Consider the following 17,613-nt stretch of genomic DNA (forward strand, 5'->3'; position numbering starts at 1 on the left):
TGATGCACCTCTTGGAAATCACAGTCTTTAGAGTCACGATTTGGACATAAAAGCGACTGATCATTCAGTCTTATCCTGTGTAGGTATTAATCAGCACCTGCTGCAAAAATATCCAAGGATTGCCTCATACTTGTGTGTTTTGACCTTGCCAGTCTGGATTTGTTTGTTTTTATTTATCCAATGCAGATCATGTGGTGTGTGAAGAAGAGTTTAAGTATGCCATGCTAGCCCTCAACTGTGTGTGCCCAGGGACATCCACCCTGATAACCTTACTGATCCATTCCTCCAGAGGACAGTGAGTAGAAACACAAAAACATGCACTCATATCCTCACTCGTACTATTTTTCTGTAGATAAATACTGCAGTCTTGCGGGGCCAGACGTGATTACGTAACAAGAACATCTGAAGACAACCATAAGAAATTTTGGGCTAAATGTGGGTGGAAAGGTAAACGTATTAGAGTGGTAACAGTTTGAAAGCTGTAAACCAATCCAAAGTCTTGTGAAGCTCAAAATAGGGGTGATGGAACCTCTTGCAAGTAAAAAAAAATATTTTAGCTAAACATAGGTTTGCTAGCTTGTTTTTGTGTTATAGGGTGTGGGAATCAATGCCACGTCGTACTGCTTTATGGGAACGTTCCGCCATATTGGCAGGGTTCGAGAGCTTGAAGAGATTGCTGTATTATTGTTGAGTTGTCATGCAAAAAAAGTCAATCAGATAAGAAGGAGACACCAGGTGGATGGCAAACATGTCAACTGTATGTTGACTTTGGTGATGTTACTAGCCTAGTCACCACGTACCTTTTAACTGGAAAACAGTTAGTTTGTGAAGATTTAGATAACTGATGCAAGACATAATAAATTTACTGAATAAAGCTAAATGTTTCATACCATTAAGTCTATACGAGTATAGAGTATGGTGTTTATCACTCACTGCAGTGCTTCCATTGTACTGTTTGAGTAGAGCTGTGTCCAGATAGTTGAGTAAAACTTATTTTCTGTCTGCTCTCCTTGGCTTTGCTCTGATGCTAGTCAGCTCTGCCAACATATTTAGTGTGTCCATGGGCTACAGAATCAAGGAAAGCACATAGGAATGGAAGATTCATAAAACTATTCAGAACCAGCCTAGACTGACTAATCCTTATGACACCCATAGGACTCTATGTCATGGCATCACGCTCCCAAGCCCAACAATTATTCTCCTTAACAGATGTTAAAAGAGCATAGACTGAAGGAATTTGGGGGTTTTAGAGTGGGTGTATAGTTGTTAGTAGCCGACTGCACCACAGTCCAGCGCTAAAAGTTTAACAAGTTGTCCCCAGATGCGTATTCTGGTTGCAAGATCGCGTGTGACCCCACAAGACTACTAGACACTAATGATGCGTTCATATGTTGGGGGTAGACAGACGACAGCACACCGGATACTGTTTTCCAATGGCGCCTCAGTGGAAAGTTTTGCCACAGCCAGCAGCAGATGCAGCTATGGTCTGTGGAAGGTTCCATTAAGAGTCCCATCAACTTTTGCTGTAGAATGCAGTGGTGAAATATACCAGATGTTGATTTTGGATTTTGGAATTCCAGACAAAATCAGTATTACACATCAAAAAAATTAAAGAGTGATAATCGTCTATTTTCGCCAGTAACACTGGCACCATGCCAACATTTGCGTGGCTTCATGCTGTCATCGGTTGGGTACCACTGTGAGGTGCAGAACAACACTTTTTTCAAAATGCTAACATGTGAACGCATATTAGGCTATCCTTAAAGGAATAGTGTTGAATTTGCTCTGCCCAAATTTAATCCTTTAGCCAAGAAAATCTTGGTGTCTGAATTCCTCATTTGGTCACCAATAAAGATAATAATACAGGAACACACACTCAATCATACATATATAGACTAAAACAACCTGAATCATTACTTACACTGCATCTATGTTTTATTTTCAGAACAGCACCTTCAGAATCCTTCAAGCAGCGTGGGGGGGCCTTCCAGCCCCTCAACAGGTCAGTAAGCTCATGGACTATTACACACACACACACACACCTAGCCCTGCAGTGCAGAGACTCATAAATGGTGAATTTATCTCTGCAGTCGTTTATGTAATGCCCTTTTCTTCACCGCTGCTGCTTTCTGCTGCTCCAATCTCTTCGTCTTTCATTTTCCTCCCATCCACCCAACCATTCCGAGGCCCCCGTCACACACACATCTGCCAGCAGGTGTGTGAGCCGCACGTGTTCACCCTGATAAGATTATATCCGTTTCCTCATGAGCTGCGCTGATTCCTTTGGCCGCACTCGTGGCCATTAACACTGAAGGGGGCTTTGATGCTAATGTCGGAAAATCATAGTGTGAATCTTCATAAAGGTCATCCACCTGTTCGTCTGCAATTTCTCAGGGAAGGCGGCGCAAACTCAGCCGACCAATGGCAGCGCACCTATCGCCGCTGCTCAGCCAACGAGGTGCACCACATCCGGCTGGAGGAGAGCAAGTTTTTCGGGGAGTACCAGGGCAAGAGTTTCACCTTCGCCTCGTTCCACGCACACAAGAAGTGAGCATTTACATGCAAACACACATTTGTTTTATACATATGTGTGTGTATAAATATAAATGTACCCACAGTACTGTGCAAAGGTCAGAGACCACCTTCTCAAATGGCCATCAAAATGACTATTAATTACAAGTTACGCATTTTTAAGGAGGTATTTCTGAGGAGATTAGATATCAGATAATCCACTTGCATAAAGAAATGTAAAGTCAGTTTTCCAACTTCCCAAAATTTCAAAGTAATTCAAAGGTACAAAGAAAACAGAACTCCTGACAACTGTGCAAGAACTGGTAGACCACCAAAACTGTCACCATAAGATAAACAGCACTTAAAACGGTAACACTGACAACTGCTGCAAAGCTGGTCACCACACCGCAGAAGTGAGCCACAACACAACGGAAATGTTTCTAGAGGACTCAAAGGGGTGAAATGTCTTTGATGGAAAATCACTGACAGATGTACATAAGACCACGGACACTCGGACACTCACATCCCAAATTCATGGTTAACTAGTTTGCTATGTGACATGTCAATGCCACTGTACAGTAGTAGTTCTCTGGCATTACTAGTTAAATGTACACCCTCACAGCTGATTCCCATTACGATACAGTGATAGCAGTAATCTGCTCAAATAAAAGTTAGCTTACTTTTACCGGTGAATGTTTTTGCTGCACAAAATTTAAAAGTCTGAATGGCTGCATCCTCTTTGAATATCCTCTGGAAACATCTCTGTTGTCTTGTGACTGGCTTATCAGCGTTTCTGAAGTATCGGAATGAGGACATCGGTGTTGTTGTTTTGCTGAAAGTGCTTTCTGACTTTGCAGATTGTTTTTCATTTGCGGTTTGATGGGTCTTCTCAGCCACCGTAGGTTACGTCAGTTTTAAAGAGAAGCATGTGTAGATGTCATGTAGCCTTATGAACAATACCCTATAGTGCAGTGTTACCCTTAAAGCTTTCATCTTTAAAAGAGAGGATAAAATCAAGCTCCACTGTTGCTTCAGATCTGAAAAATCTGATCCTCAGATGTTTCTGTCCATCCTTCCACTGTGAGAAGACAACTCAACACTATGAGTCTGAAAGGATGTGTATCTGTCATGTAGCCACTGAATGAAAAAAGGAAATAACAAAGAAGCTGATGACAAATTTCAACCTCGCTGAATGTCTTTGGGATTTGTGAGGATCAGAAAATGCAACCGACTTCTAAGACTGAACTTTAGAGGTGTGGGACAATATCCCTTCACTGAACTCAAAACTGAAACCAAGTCTCCCGAAGAAGCTTATTAATAAAGTAAACAAATAAGAGTGTACACTCTAAATACTGTTTGTGTGTTCAGACCATGTGGTGGTAGTATTAGGGGCAACTGACTGAGGCAAGGAAGAAAACTTGAGCTAGAGTTGTGGGTGTCTTCTGCTTGGAGCTAGAAGTCCGGACCCCCCATAACTGTAGTAGGCCTGACATAGGACTGAGCAACAGAGAGGAGATGGGGTGGTGGGGATTGCAAAAACGGGAAACGGAGGATAGATGTGGGAATTTATAGGGCATTGAAGGAGAAGGGTTTCAGGCACAGTCCTCTCCCCAAACCTATTTCTTAACTTCTGTGTAATTTTCTGTTAAATATGTTTTCTGCTTTTTTCCTGATGCTCAAAAAGGATTCATTTGTACTTCATGGCTGCTTTGGCTAGAAATTAAATAAATGAATTGTGGTCTCTGACTTTTGCACAGTACTGTATGTCCCATATGTCTTATCTATAGGAAAGTACTCATATATAGAATTGTAAATACATTGCAAATAGAAAGTTAAAAGAAAGTATTACAATATATGTATAATATGGGGCTGCACTGCTGTGGTAGGTATGGTGTGTGTCTTATTGGCGTGCGGAGACTGGACACAGCGAATATTCTGCTGAACCCTGGGCCCTGCCACATCATGAGCGCCTCAGACACCTGCTTCTACATCAACATTTCCAAAGAGGAAAACTCCGCTTTCGTCAGGGGCCACAGAGAGCCGGCCCGGGGCCCGGGGGGCGACTCACGGGGTGTTCCACAGACCATCTACCACGGACTGACACGCTTGCCTGTACACAGCATCATCGCCAGCATGGGTCAGTCATAAACTCACACGCTCTTATCTACATGGCTTTAGCTATACACAAACATGCAGTATCATCAACAATTTGGACATACCTACCCAAAGAGGGGGTTTTGTTTGCTACATATGCTATTTTTGTTTGCTATGAAATAACAAGAGTCATAGTGTCAAATCTCATGCTAGCAAAGGTTACCAACTAATGGGCGGCGAATTGTTGGATACCAGGCTGCAAGAATACGGCGGTGGGCCGCCTGCTCACTGCTATATTGTTGCAGCGTGGTATCAAACAATTTAGTAACTCCTGAAAGCCACTGTTAAATTGTTATTACAATAATGTAATTAATAATACAATAGCATTTTTACTTTAAGCTTAATTCCTACTAAAACACTTGTAATCTAAATCTATGGCCTTGTGCACGGTTGCTGTTGGCTGTTTTCAGTTGATGGCTAGCGTAAGTGAACAAGCCAAAAACGATACGAAGAAGAAAAAACATAATCGCATTATAAATATAATTAAAGATACATAAAAAAGCATTCATGACCAAACTCCTGCCAATTCGCCAACATCAAAAAATTGTGGAAAAAAAGCTTCAGATTCCTCGCTATGCTGTGATGTAGCACTAGACGCTCTTGGCATTCTCTCAAGCAGCTTCATGAGGATACATCTGGGCTGCTTTTCTTAAAAATATCCACATATGCTGAGACCTAGATGCTTTTAAGATTATGAAAGACATTCATAAAACTCTGACTGATACTGTCCTGTATGCTCCTTATGTCTCAATCCTACCCATGTGAATCACTGTGTACATACTGACAGCTCAAGATGAAATATCTGGTTCGTAATGCTCACTTTCTTCGAAAGGTAATAACAGTGCTGCGTTGCTGCGCATGAATAAGGAGGATGAATCAGGGCAAGGCAAGAGACAAATGGTTGACAGGATAATAAAGATGTCAGGGTTCAAAACATATTATCATGGAGGCTCCCACTGGTCCAATTATGCCACCTAGCGAAAGGGCCTGGAACTGAATTCTGCATGTGTTCCAGCAGCACATATTTCCACTTCAAACAGTGGAGGAATTAAGACCATCATCCTCAGCAGGGCTAATTGGGATGTCACAGCTTCAGGTTCCTAATTAACATGCCAGAAAAATGGACCTGAGAGCGCTAATGTGTCTGAAGAATGACATAATTCTCAAAGGAGCTTGTTGAGCTAGCATGTGTTTTGGGGGGAAAATGATAAAAAAACACAACTAAAATGTAAATGAGTAGTAAAAAAAAGAGTTAAAATTAAATGACTACAGTTACACAATTTTCCACTTGCCCTGTAGCAATTATTCATGTTTAGTATCTGTAGTTTGCTTCTTTAGTTTAGTACTGGAGTTATGAGGCTAATACAGCCAACAAGTAAGTGAAGCTTATACTCTGCTAATTAGCACTGTGCTAACTGTGTGTGTTGATCATTAAACTTGCCTCAAACCATGTCGGTATGTTAAATGATCTCAAAAAGACTTGCTTATGTGGTTTCTGACTCTGTATAACATACTGTTATTTGTGAAAATGGACACATTTCACGCTTCAAGATGGCTGCTGCTACTGTTTTTAGCTATGGTATGGACTTTTGGTCATTTTTATCTGTTTTTGAATGTCATTGTAAAAAACCACATAAGCAGGTCTATTTGAGACTGTTTAAAACTTGGCACAGTTTTATGTGATGGTTTAATCATGTAGTTTAAACGTGTTTGGTGCTGTTTGGTTGCTAAAATGTTCAACTTGTTAGCTACATTAGCCTCACAGCTCCAGTGCAAAACTGAAGAGGAAAGCTTTGGACAGCAATTATGTTTTGGATGAATATCTACATTTGGGGTAAGGGGGATATATGCCAAGCTGTTCCCTTAAAGGGGAATTCCACCATTTTTTTAAAAAAATTCTGTGTGAATACATGGTAGAGATATAGATAAAGTCTTTTAGACTGGCTGCATGCGAAAAGCTCCATTCTAGAGAAACTTAGTGAATCTGAATTGTTCACAGTGGTGGTGATTGGAACCAAATGTCTGGGGAGTTTAATGCCTTTAAAAGCTACCTCACAGAAAGTTATTACATGAAATGGTTATGAATACGCTGTCTGATGACATTGATTTACAACTGGTTTGAGATAAGATTTTTTTTATATTATTTATTCATGGTGGAGGGTTACATACAGTACATTGGGCAAAATGGTACCAAAGGAAACTTAGTTTTTCAGATTTTTAACCATTATATTATATACATTACATTACATATAAAAATTCAGAAGACAGGTGGAGGTTCACTGGTGGTTTTGGAATAATAGATAAAATAGCTATAATTGAGTTGTAGACATTGCGACACCTGGTTACTATCACCAACACTGTAAAGAAATGCAAGTCGATAAGTTTTTATACAGTGAACCACTTCACATCAAACCACTCTGACTGACTTTATTTACATCTTAACAAATACATCATGCAGAAAACGCAGTAAATTCATTGGAATTCACCTTTAACCCAGTGCTGCCTTCACTCTTGTGTGTGGATTCCTGTCTGCAGGCACGGTGGCTATAGACCTGCATGACTCCAGTGACAGCAGTCCAGAGGGCTCAGGGCCAACCGGTGTGGGCGGGGTCAGTGGTGGGCGTGGTGGGGTCCGGGCTGAAGCGGGCGTGAGTAACACCCTGTCGCTGCCTGCAGTGGCCGATTCAGCGGAGGAGAGGAGGCACAGCATTGCCCCTGTGCTAGAGCTAGTGGACGGGGTCAGCCCCACCTTCGATCTGCTGGGGGACCAGTCCGAGGATGAGGCGGGAGAGGAGGGAAAAGAGGAGGAGGAGGAAGAAGGAGCAGAGCAGAAAGGCCAGTGGTGGGGAGCACAGTGCGAGTGAGTAGAGCTGAGATTGAAGCTGTTACTGTTGATGATGTTTGATGGGACAGAATGATATCAGCATTTTCATTATTGAATTATTTTAACAAGCTAACAAATTCCAATAATCGTTAATATCAGCCAATTATATATGCTCAAAAAATTGGCTGATATGATTGTTGTCATCGAATATTATTATGTCAGTTTTCAATAGTGGAAACTCAGATAAACAGCATAGAGATAGATATACACCATGCTGAAGCACTTTAAGTTGCTTTATATTTTGTGACACTACATGGAATCCTGTACACAAGCAAGCAAAGTTTATTTATATAGCGCTTTTTACAACAGGTGTTGTCACAAAGCAGCTTTACAAGAAAATCAGCATTACAGAAAGAAATCCGGGTCCAAGCCCCCTGTACTATTTTTAGACTTGATGTGTGACAGAATTGGATAGGATTTTTTTTTTTTTTTAATTACTCTGATCAGTCTTTTTATTTATGTATTTTATTTATTTGTAATTATTAGTCTATTTATTTTTTAGTTTTAGTTTTTATTTAATTAGACTAGATTTGTACAGAATTTGATTGGATTCATTATTTGTTAATTACTGATATGATCCTTTTATCATATAATTTTTTTCTTTATTATTTATTCATCTGTTTTAGTTATATTTTACAATACAAACTGTATTTTTTTATTTCTTTTCAATATTTTAATATTTATTATATTGGTACATTTCTGTTTTTTTTTCCAATTAATTTTTATGTTTAGGCTAGATTTATGACCGAATTGAATCCATTTTTAAATTTTTATTTATTTTTTTTTTGTTGTTGTTTTATTTTGGTCTCATGTTTGGCCTTGATGTAAGTGCTTTTGTGTGTGTGTGTGTGTGTGTACTAGGTGGGTGAAGGGCTACCCACTGAACTCTCCATATATCGGGAGTTCTCCTGCACTTTGCCACCTCCTGCAGGAGAAGATGCCTTTTTGCTGCCTCCGCCTTGATAAGGTGAGAACCTCTCTCCTTGTTTATCCCCTAAAGCACAACACAAAACACACAAAGTGCTGCTACACCACAAAATCACTGCTATGAACTGAACACCTGTAGCAGCTTCACTCAAATCTGGCCCAACAGAGCTGTTAGTCAAATTTGGTTCAGCATCTGAAGACAACACAGAAATGGAAAAGAAATCTACCAAGCTTTCAAAAAGGATAGTATTAGTAAAGTAGCAAAGAGGAAGTGGAAGTGATGGCAGTATGGGTGTGGTAATATGTGTAGTTAGTTTTAACTATAGAGTCAAAGAACATAAAGAAGTGTGTTGCAGTGTCAACCACCACACACCGGACGTGCTGCACCACACCACAACCAGAAAGTCAAAACCACTGTTTTTAATGAAAGTGCACACGCACTGACTTTCAGCATTGACATTGTCAATTTCTTAGAGCATCACTTAGCATTTTGCATCTACATAATGTTATCTATAAATATCGCCTATGGGAATGTTACTAACCTAGTCGTATCATAACTTCACCTCATACCTTTTAGCCAAAAAGTTAGCTGATACCAAATATCATAACTTTATTAAATTGTGTTAAAAGCTTTGTTCTATTAAATCTGTAGAGTGTAAACTGACCTTGCTTGATGTTTATTGATGCTCTCACTAGGATGCATCATACTATCTGGCATGTCTGGTATAAAGTTGCATTTAGAGCAGGAACGCTGATGTAGAATATGTTCCTGTCAGTAAAGTTGTAGTAAACAAGAGGCATTTATCTTATCTATTTTTGGAAGTCTCAGGTGGAAAAATACATTTATGTTTTTCTTCTTAAGATATTTTAGTGAATCTTTTAGAGATTTGAGTTGTGTAGATTTCTGTTGTGTTAGTCTTTCACACACATTGATTTTGGCAAGATCTAATAGTTAGTATGATCTGTGATGAAGGCTCTTTTCAGTCACTGCTCTTCTCTCTGCTGACCAGGCGTGCCACCACATGCCGTATGAGGACGCCCGTTCTTATGGCTTTAAAAACAAGCTGATTATTGTGTCGGCTGAGAGTGCAGGCAACGGCCTGTACAACTTCATCGTGCCTCTGCGAGCCTATTACAGACCCAGGAAAGAGCTGAACCCCATAGTGCTGCTGCTGGAGAGCATGTGAGTACTGCAAACAGAAAACAAATCACTAGTCCTCTGACTTTACAACGATTTAAATCCATTTGTTAGGAAATGATTCAGTACATCATGGAATCTCACAGTGGATTTGAACATAATTTGTTTTGAATATTTTAGTATGATTCAGAATTATGAATATTGAAATATATTGTACTGAATACATATGAACTACTGCACTGTGCAAAAGTCAGAGACCACCTTGTTTTAATGTCCAGTCAAAATGGCCATTAAGTACAAGTTATTCGTTTTTCAAATACACTATATGGCCAAAAGTATATAGACGCCTGACAATCACACCTACATGAGCTTGTTGCACATCCCATTCCAAAACTGTAAGTATGAGTTTGGAATTGCTGCTGTAACAGCCTCCACTCTTCTGTTTTTGGAGTGTGTCTGTAGGAACTTGTGCCCATTCAGTCAAAAGACCATTTGCAAGGTCAGGCACTGATTTTGGACGAAAAGGGCTGGTTCGCAGTCAATGCTCCAAGTTATCCCAAAGGTGTTCCTTGAGGTTGAGGTCAGGGCTCTTTGTAGGCCACTGGAGTTCCTCCACACCAAACTCAAACCGTATCTTAACAGAACTCACTTTGTGCACAGGGACAAAGTCATGCTGGAACAGGAAAGGGTCTTCCCCAAACTGTTACCATGACGTTGGAAGCATGTAATTGTCTAAAATGTCTTTGTCTGCTGTAGCATTTATATTATCCTTCAGTGGAACTAAGGGGCCCAAACCCTGAAAAGCAGCCCCCAGCCCATTATCCCTCCTCCACCAAACTTTACTGTTGCCATTATATATTCTGTTAGGTAGTGTTCTGCAGGCATTTGACAATCACATATTCGTCCATGGGAATGCCAGATAGTGTGATTCATCACTCCAGAGAGCACGTTTCCACTGCTCCAGAGTCCAGTGTTGGCACATAGTGATCTTAGGCTTATGCGCAGCTGTTCAATCATAAAAACTCATTTCATGAAGCTCCTGACGGTCAGTTCTTATGCTGATGTTGTTACCAGAAGCAGCTTGGAATTCTGTAGTGAGTGATACAACAGAGTATAGGCTACTTTTATGTGCTGTGCAGTCCAGCACTCGGGGCCTTGCTCTGTGAGTTTGCATGGTCTACCGCTTTGTGGCTGAGCTGTTGTTGCTTGTAGATGTTTCCTTTTTACAATAACAGCACTTACAGTTGATCTAGGCAGATCTAGTAGGGCAGAAATTTCACAAACTGACTTGTGCCAGTTATAACAGTGGCACATGTAAAGTCACCAAGCTCTTAGGTATGATCTTTTCAAACGCCAGATACTGAAGATTTTGACGCTGAAAAATGAATAACTTAATGGCCATTTTGACTGGAAATTAAGTAAATGAAGTCTCTGACTTAATGTTCTTATATTTATTACTAGAAGACATACCATTATCCAACACACCTAAACCAAAACAATAGGACTGGTGTCAATATTTTTAAAAAATTGCCACATACTTTGTGACACATATTATTATAATAAATTATCATAGATAGAACATTCTAAAATTGATGCAGCTGTCGGTGCATGACAGTGCGTGAAGACATTTTTACACCCTTAATACACAACAGGCTTCACTCATGAGCAGTGCGTCTTTGTCACACTGCAGTAGCTCGCGTTTATTATTATGAAATCTAGCCGCTGTCTTGCTTGTGATGGAAGAGCAGTGCAGGCCTGTAATACAATCAAAGGTAATAAAGCTCTGAGTCATTCGTTGTTGTTCCCCATTATCTAACTGCAGGCGGGATTTCATAGCAGAGTGTCCCAGAATCACAGCAGGTGATTCTGTCACTTTTGCTTAAATTTGATCATAAATACTAGGGAAAAGACATCAAGGGAACGTTTAAGGCACTTCGTACCAGAGATGTGATGATCAGCTTTATTTCATTTATTTATTCTTCTAATCACCCGTTGTTCTGTAAGAGTATACAGTGTACAGTATATGAACAGTATTCCGTTTTTTTTAAATGATTGTTTTTATTTTATTTTTTACTTCTGTAAAAATGTGTGCACCCTTTACTCAGTTCAAACCCACCATTTGCCACTGATGAACTTAAACCAGGCACAAGTCACAACCCCAACTCTCTAGTAGGGTCTGATTAATGTACATACATTCTCACTGATACTGATTTTAACTGGCTAAAAATTACATTATTTGATATAATTTTATGCGTTCATAAGTAGACTTCAGCAATTTAACTTAAAAAGTGCTTTACTAAAATTTTATGTTTATTTTTATATTAAATTTAGCAAATAAACTTTGATTTTGCATTAAAATGTGCAAAAGTATTTTCTTGAAGGATGTATTAACTTCAATTTGACAGAGGCGGTCAAATGTTTACATATGACTGTATTTTGTTGTTTTATTTTTTTCCAAGATGTTAAACTCAGCAAGTAAATAGAAATTGTGCAATAAAATTAGCAGAAAAATGTGACCAGTGGCAGCATGCAGCTGTGTAAACGTTGCCACGGTGATAGCATCTGCCTCTATCTATTTAAAGTGTAAAACATCATTAGAATGTGAGAACTATATGCCTTTGCACATGCAGATCTTAAATTTTGTAATATTTTGGAATCTGGGGGACCTAGCTTTCAAGTGGGACAGCCTAGGCCCCCTAGGGTCCCCCTTAGGTACTCCCCTGATGTGTGTAACCTTAAACGAATATATTAAACAAATTTATCAGCCATGTATCATATCAGTTGGGCCCTGCTCTCCAGTCTTCACTGTTTAAGAATGTTTTCGTGTGTATCTTTGTTTGTTTATCAGCCCTGAAGCAGACTTCCTGGAGGCTATCTGCTGGTTCCCTATGGTCTTCTACACTGTGGGCTCCATTGACAAGTAAGGGAAGCCTCAGGCATTTTCTTTACTCGATTGATTCTTTTTCGCTTAACTGAATTCTTCTTTATGCTTCTGATTTCAAAATGCTGTGTCTACGTCTTTATGTGTGTGCAGTCTGGACAGTCTCCTGCGCTGTGGGGTGACGTTTGCAGACACCATGGTGGTGGTCGATAAGGAAAGCTCTATGATCGCGGAGGAGGACTACATGGCTGATGCCAAAACCATTGTGAACGTACAGACCTTGTTCAGGTATGGCTCCAGCCCCTGAGTGTAGATGAAGCACATGCTGTTTCTTCACCCAGGAGTCATCTCTTTTGTGTGGGGTTTCTTTTGTGGACGTGGATGGGCATCTTTTCATGTGCACAGTAGGCGAAGGACATATAGTCTGGATATGGATATACAGCTGTGATGTCACAACAATGAACACATTAATGTACAGTCATTTTGTTGATTTTCTAAGTGATGCGTCCTCTACAGAGAACACACTTCTGCACATTTTAGTGCACAATTACTGTCTACTGCTGAATTTGACATATTGGGAAAAAAATACAACATAAATAGTGGCCTGTGCGAATTTATGGCACATTTAATTTTTTTTTTTCCCCAATATGTTAGTCTTAAATAAATTGCAGAAATGTGCAAAAAATTGAATATTTAAATTTGCTCCCTGTTGAGATATAACTTACTTTCACTTACAGAAATGAACAAACCAAAGTCACTTTATCAAGGATGTTTAAACTTTTGTATACGACTGCGTAACAGCCCATACAGTGTACAGCAGTTTAGTCAGCACATTCACATTGAAGTGATACGGGATGTTGCTCCTGCAGATAGTCTGTAGCAGAGCTATCGGAATGGAGGGTGTGGGTTAAACAATTAAACGTTGTACGGTTCCTGACTGTCAGGAAACAAATATACAATTGCGGACTTCCCAAAGATCCAGTATTTAAAAGGAATGGCTGAACATTCCTGAAGATTTCAGTCTGAAAAGTTAAGTCCATATATTCCAGCTTCATTTCACTTGTGAAGAGGTCAGCCAATCAGAACAGAGCTCATTTACATATGTCTGTCTTAAAGGCCCAGCTACACCAACAGCTTGTTTGGGAAATGGTCATGTAAATAATTATGACAGTTGTTGTTCTATAATAAACAAAATGTAAAAAAAAAAAAAAATATATAAGAAACAAATAGAATATGCTAACCTTTCTGCACATGTAGCTCCAGCAATCAGCTTCATGGTAATTGAGCAGCAAGCTAGTTGCTGCTGGCTAGCTTGTTGTGTGCCCAGCGACTAAATACAGACTACATGAGCTCAGCAGAGGCATCATGATGAGGTGGGCATACAACCTTTGTTTACTGATCTGAAGAGAATGCTTCCTTGGCTAATCTCAGTGTGTGTGGGCGTTTGCGTTTGCTGGAATCTTTGCTGTGAGTCCCGGATGTGCAGCTGTGTGAATGTGCTGTTCCTGCTGTTTGTTTCTCACAGGCTTTTTCCAGCTCTTAGTATAATTACAGAACTCACCCACCCTGCCAACATGCGGTTCATGCAGTTCAGAGTGAAAGATCACTACTCGCTCGCCCTCTCCAAACTCGAGAAGGTTAGTCTCATCACTGCCACACACGTCCACAAGCTGCTGTCGTTTTAACGGTGGATTTACATTGGTCCAGTGCGGCTACATGCATGAACGCATTCGGCCTCTTCACTTGGCTGCATAAGACTGTTTTACGCATTCCCTACGAAATTCAGTTGAAATTATTCATGATAAATCATTGTTTATGCCATTTATGCTTCTCTTTTTTGAATAATCAGAAAGTCAAGACCAGTTCAGATTTTGGCAAAGATAGTTGAATGTGACTTTCAGTCAACATCAGTGACTTCAAAATATTACAATTCAATCATCTTCCCATTTAGACTTTGAATTTTGAAAGTAAAATGGTTGAGATATATAAGCTTTCGCTGATGTTATTCCATGTCACATGATGCACTGTAAAAAATAATTATTGTTTTCACTTTAAGAAGTTAATGTTCAGAGTCCCTTAAAATTTTTGAGATAATTCAATTTCGAATAGTTAACGAAACAAGAATCTGTGTTTTATATCAACTTATTGTTTGAAGTGTAAAAAACTCAAAATTTAAGGCAGCCTGGACACAATTTCCTTGTACAGTCTGGGAACATTGGAAAACTGTAACAAATGCTTCAGATATTGAGCTTTGGATACTAATCATGCAAACATGGCTTCTAACTGGGTAAATGAATCAAATAAACCAGATTCATTTTCATACATTTCACATCCGCTCAACTTTTTTCAACACGCTGCATCCAGCCCAAATTTGATGTGGCAGTCCAGTCATGCACTGCCCTTTTACATGCGATAGATCCAATGGCTCTCATAAAAAATCAGTGTGATCTGTTGCGGTGCAGACCAATGTAAATGCACCATAAGACATAAACCCAGAATTTTCACAGCCAAAACTTTACACCACATAGAGTACCATCTAAAAGTTAAAAAGACATTTTGATCGAAAGACTTTGTGTTTTGAAAAGAAATATAAATAGCAAAGCTGATGCCCATGAATGAATTCATTGTTGTGGTGGTAATGATGGACCATACATGAATAAAAAAATATAGTTTTTTCTTAAATGCCAAGTAGCAGGCAACAAGATGTGAGCATATGTGGAATCCTGTTGGAAGAGCATCCCAAAGAAGGAATTCATTGAGGAATTTTTGAAGAACTATCTAGATTCTCTTGCTTTGAATCATAACGATCTAGAATAATCTGAAATAGAAGAGGGTCATGATACTTGGCTACTGTGTAATTCCATGTGATACAGTGCAAACGTCTGCAAAAGTCCACCATTCATTTATTTAACTGCCAGTAAAAACAGCTATCATTATTATATCATATCATTTTTATACCATATGAACATGAAAGCACATATTTAAAATTACAGAAACCTCAACTACTATTTTTTTCAGTAGTTAGTGTGTCCACTCTTTACCTTTTTTACAGCTGATATTTTTTAGGAGACTTGCTTTCAGTTTTTCAAAGAAATCTGCATGGATATTTTTCCACACCTCCAAAGTTCAGTCTTAGACGTTGGTTGCATTTTCTGCTTTACATGATCCAAGTAACCCCAAACACAATCACTGATGTTGTGGTCTGGACTCTGGGGTGGACATTGTTCTGAGAACACCAGCAGCTTCTTTGTTTCCTTTTCTCAGTAAGAGCTTCTTGGCAGCTACACATCCTTTCAGACTCATAGCGCTGAGTTGTCTTCTGACAGTGGAAGGATGGACAGAAACACCTGTGTTATTTTCCAGATCTGTGTCACAGGAGCAGGAGACTGGATACAAATGCAGTGGCTTTTAATAGCAGACAAAACACATACATGACAACAGAGAAAAGGCAGGCCGACAAGTCCCAAGAATACTGACAAAGTTCAAACCTAGACAGCAAAAATACAACAAAACACCGCTCAGAATCGAGTAAAGATGCCAGAGAATTCATGACTGAAAGTCACAAGCCAGTTTTTAAAACCAAGGACTAATGAGGTCTAGGTGAAGGAAGACAGGGCCTGTAATCAGACGTCTGGCAAAGCTAAACATTGGAGAGAGGTGGGCAGTGCTTGGGATGTGACAATCTGCAGCAAGAGTGGAGCTTGATTTTCTCCTCTCTCTCAAAGATGAAAGCTGTTTATCTGATGGTTGTTAAGAATCCCATTTTCTCTGTGTCTCTTAGCAAATTTTTGAACTCCAGATTTGGAAACACCTGTTTTTTCACTGATTGTGCTTTGACTTTCTCCTTTCTTATTCAAGTGGATTATCTTACATCTAATTTGCTCTTAAATATCTCTTGAAAATAAATAGATGGAAGGTGGCCACAGTGCTATACATTACCAACAACATGACTTATACAAAACACATTTTCATTTAGTTAAGCAAATAGACAGAAGAGAAGTACTGTAGCGCTCTGGGAGCTAAACATGTGTTAAATCTGACTTCTTAAAATAAGGAAATTGTACTTTTAGCATAGCTATTTAGGCTACATGTCACTGTTGTTATCACATGAACTTGTTTACTCTGCTTTACATTAAGTTGTGCCACAAGAAATTCTATGATATTTCAGGCTAAATTTGTAATAGATTTATTTATTTTCTTCCTTTGATATCAAATCTAGCATTTTGTGCTGATATAAGCCTGATACTGATACATCTCTAGTCTCTAGACCTCACTATTATTCTAAAATGTGGAAAATAGTACAAATAAAAGAAAATATTCTGTCTAAACATTTGACTGTGCATGAGTGAGCAATGTAAGTTAATGTGCTCTACCATGTACTTGCTGCCATGTTGGTCCTGCAGAAAGAGCGAGAGAGGGGCTCCAACCTGGTCTTCATGTTCCGATTACCCTTCGCCGCCGGGAAGGTGTTCAGTGTCAGTATGCTGGACACTCTGCTATATCAGGTAACAGTAAGCCAGTAATGGACACCGAGCTATTCTCTTTCTCCATGATTCTGCAGACCCACTGCAGGTGTATGTGTGCTAATGTGCTTAGGACAGAAAGTGATACATGTTGGCGAGATGTTTGGTAATCTGAAGTGCTCTCTGTTGTCTGTTTGTATGTGCTAGTCCTTTGTGAAAGACTACATGATCTCCATTACCAGACTGTTGCTGGGACTGGATTCCATGCCTGGGTCTGGTTTCCTCTGTGCCGTGAGTACAACCTCAGATTTCACCCACCCACTCGGTGGAAAGCCCAATATTTTAGCGCTAGAAGGATGGTGAGATGACCATGATCTCAATGGCAATGATGATCATGATATTGATCATGGTAGGACTGACCTGAATAATTTGAGTACTCAAGTATTTCTTATGGTGGTGTTAGTTTCCTAAGCTAATATGTAGCCTAAGCTACAATACATTTCATCAAAGTACTCTAAACAGAACAGTTATTGTTAATATAGAAAATGTTAAAATTAAATAATTATACATTTTAGGTGTTTAGTCAAATACATTGTAAATTAATATCAGGCATAGCCTACTTTGCCAGCCCTAGATGATGATGATGACATTTATA

The 17,613-nt window shown here is 39.4% G+C and overlaps 1 protein-coding gene across 1 annotated transcript in view; it reads left to right on the forward strand.

Moving 5' to 3' along the window:
• LOC118806084 (potassium channel subfamily T member 2) overlaps positions 1 to 17,613 on the forward strand; it is a 154,556-nt gene that overhangs the window by 125,544 nt on the left and 11,399 nt on the right. The window contains exons 15-26 of the mRNA XM_036567408.1: positions 187 to 295; positions 1,946 to 2,002; positions 2,395 to 2,547; positions 4,398 to 4,648; positions 7,201 to 7,525; positions 8,411 to 8,516; positions 9,487 to 9,659; positions 12,463 to 12,534; positions 12,649 to 12,783; positions 14,021 to 14,132; positions 16,899 to 17,000; positions 17,166 to 17,249. Coding sequence (XP_036423301.1) covers positions 187 to 295; positions 1,946 to 2,002; positions 2,395 to 2,547; positions 4,398 to 4,648; positions 7,201 to 7,525; positions 8,411 to 8,516; positions 9,487 to 9,659; positions 12,463 to 12,534; positions 12,649 to 12,783; positions 14,021 to 14,132; positions 16,899 to 17,000; positions 17,166 to 17,249 — 1,679 coding nt within the window. The remainder of the gene's footprint in view (positions 1 to 186; positions 296 to 1,945; positions 2,003 to 2,394; positions 2,548 to 4,397; positions 4,649 to 7,200; positions 7,526 to 8,410; positions 8,517 to 9,486; positions 9,660 to 12,462; positions 12,535 to 12,648; positions 12,784 to 14,020; positions 14,133 to 16,898; positions 17,001 to 17,165; positions 17,250 to 17,613) is intronic.

This window comes from Colossoma macropomum, unplaced genomic scaffold, assembly GCF_904425465.1.
Source record: "Colossoma macropomum unplaced genomic scaffold, Colossoma_macropomum, whole genome shotgun sequence".
Lineage (NCBI taxonomy): Eukaryota > Metazoa > Chordata > Actinopteri > Characiformes > Serrasalmidae > Colossoma > Colossoma macropomum.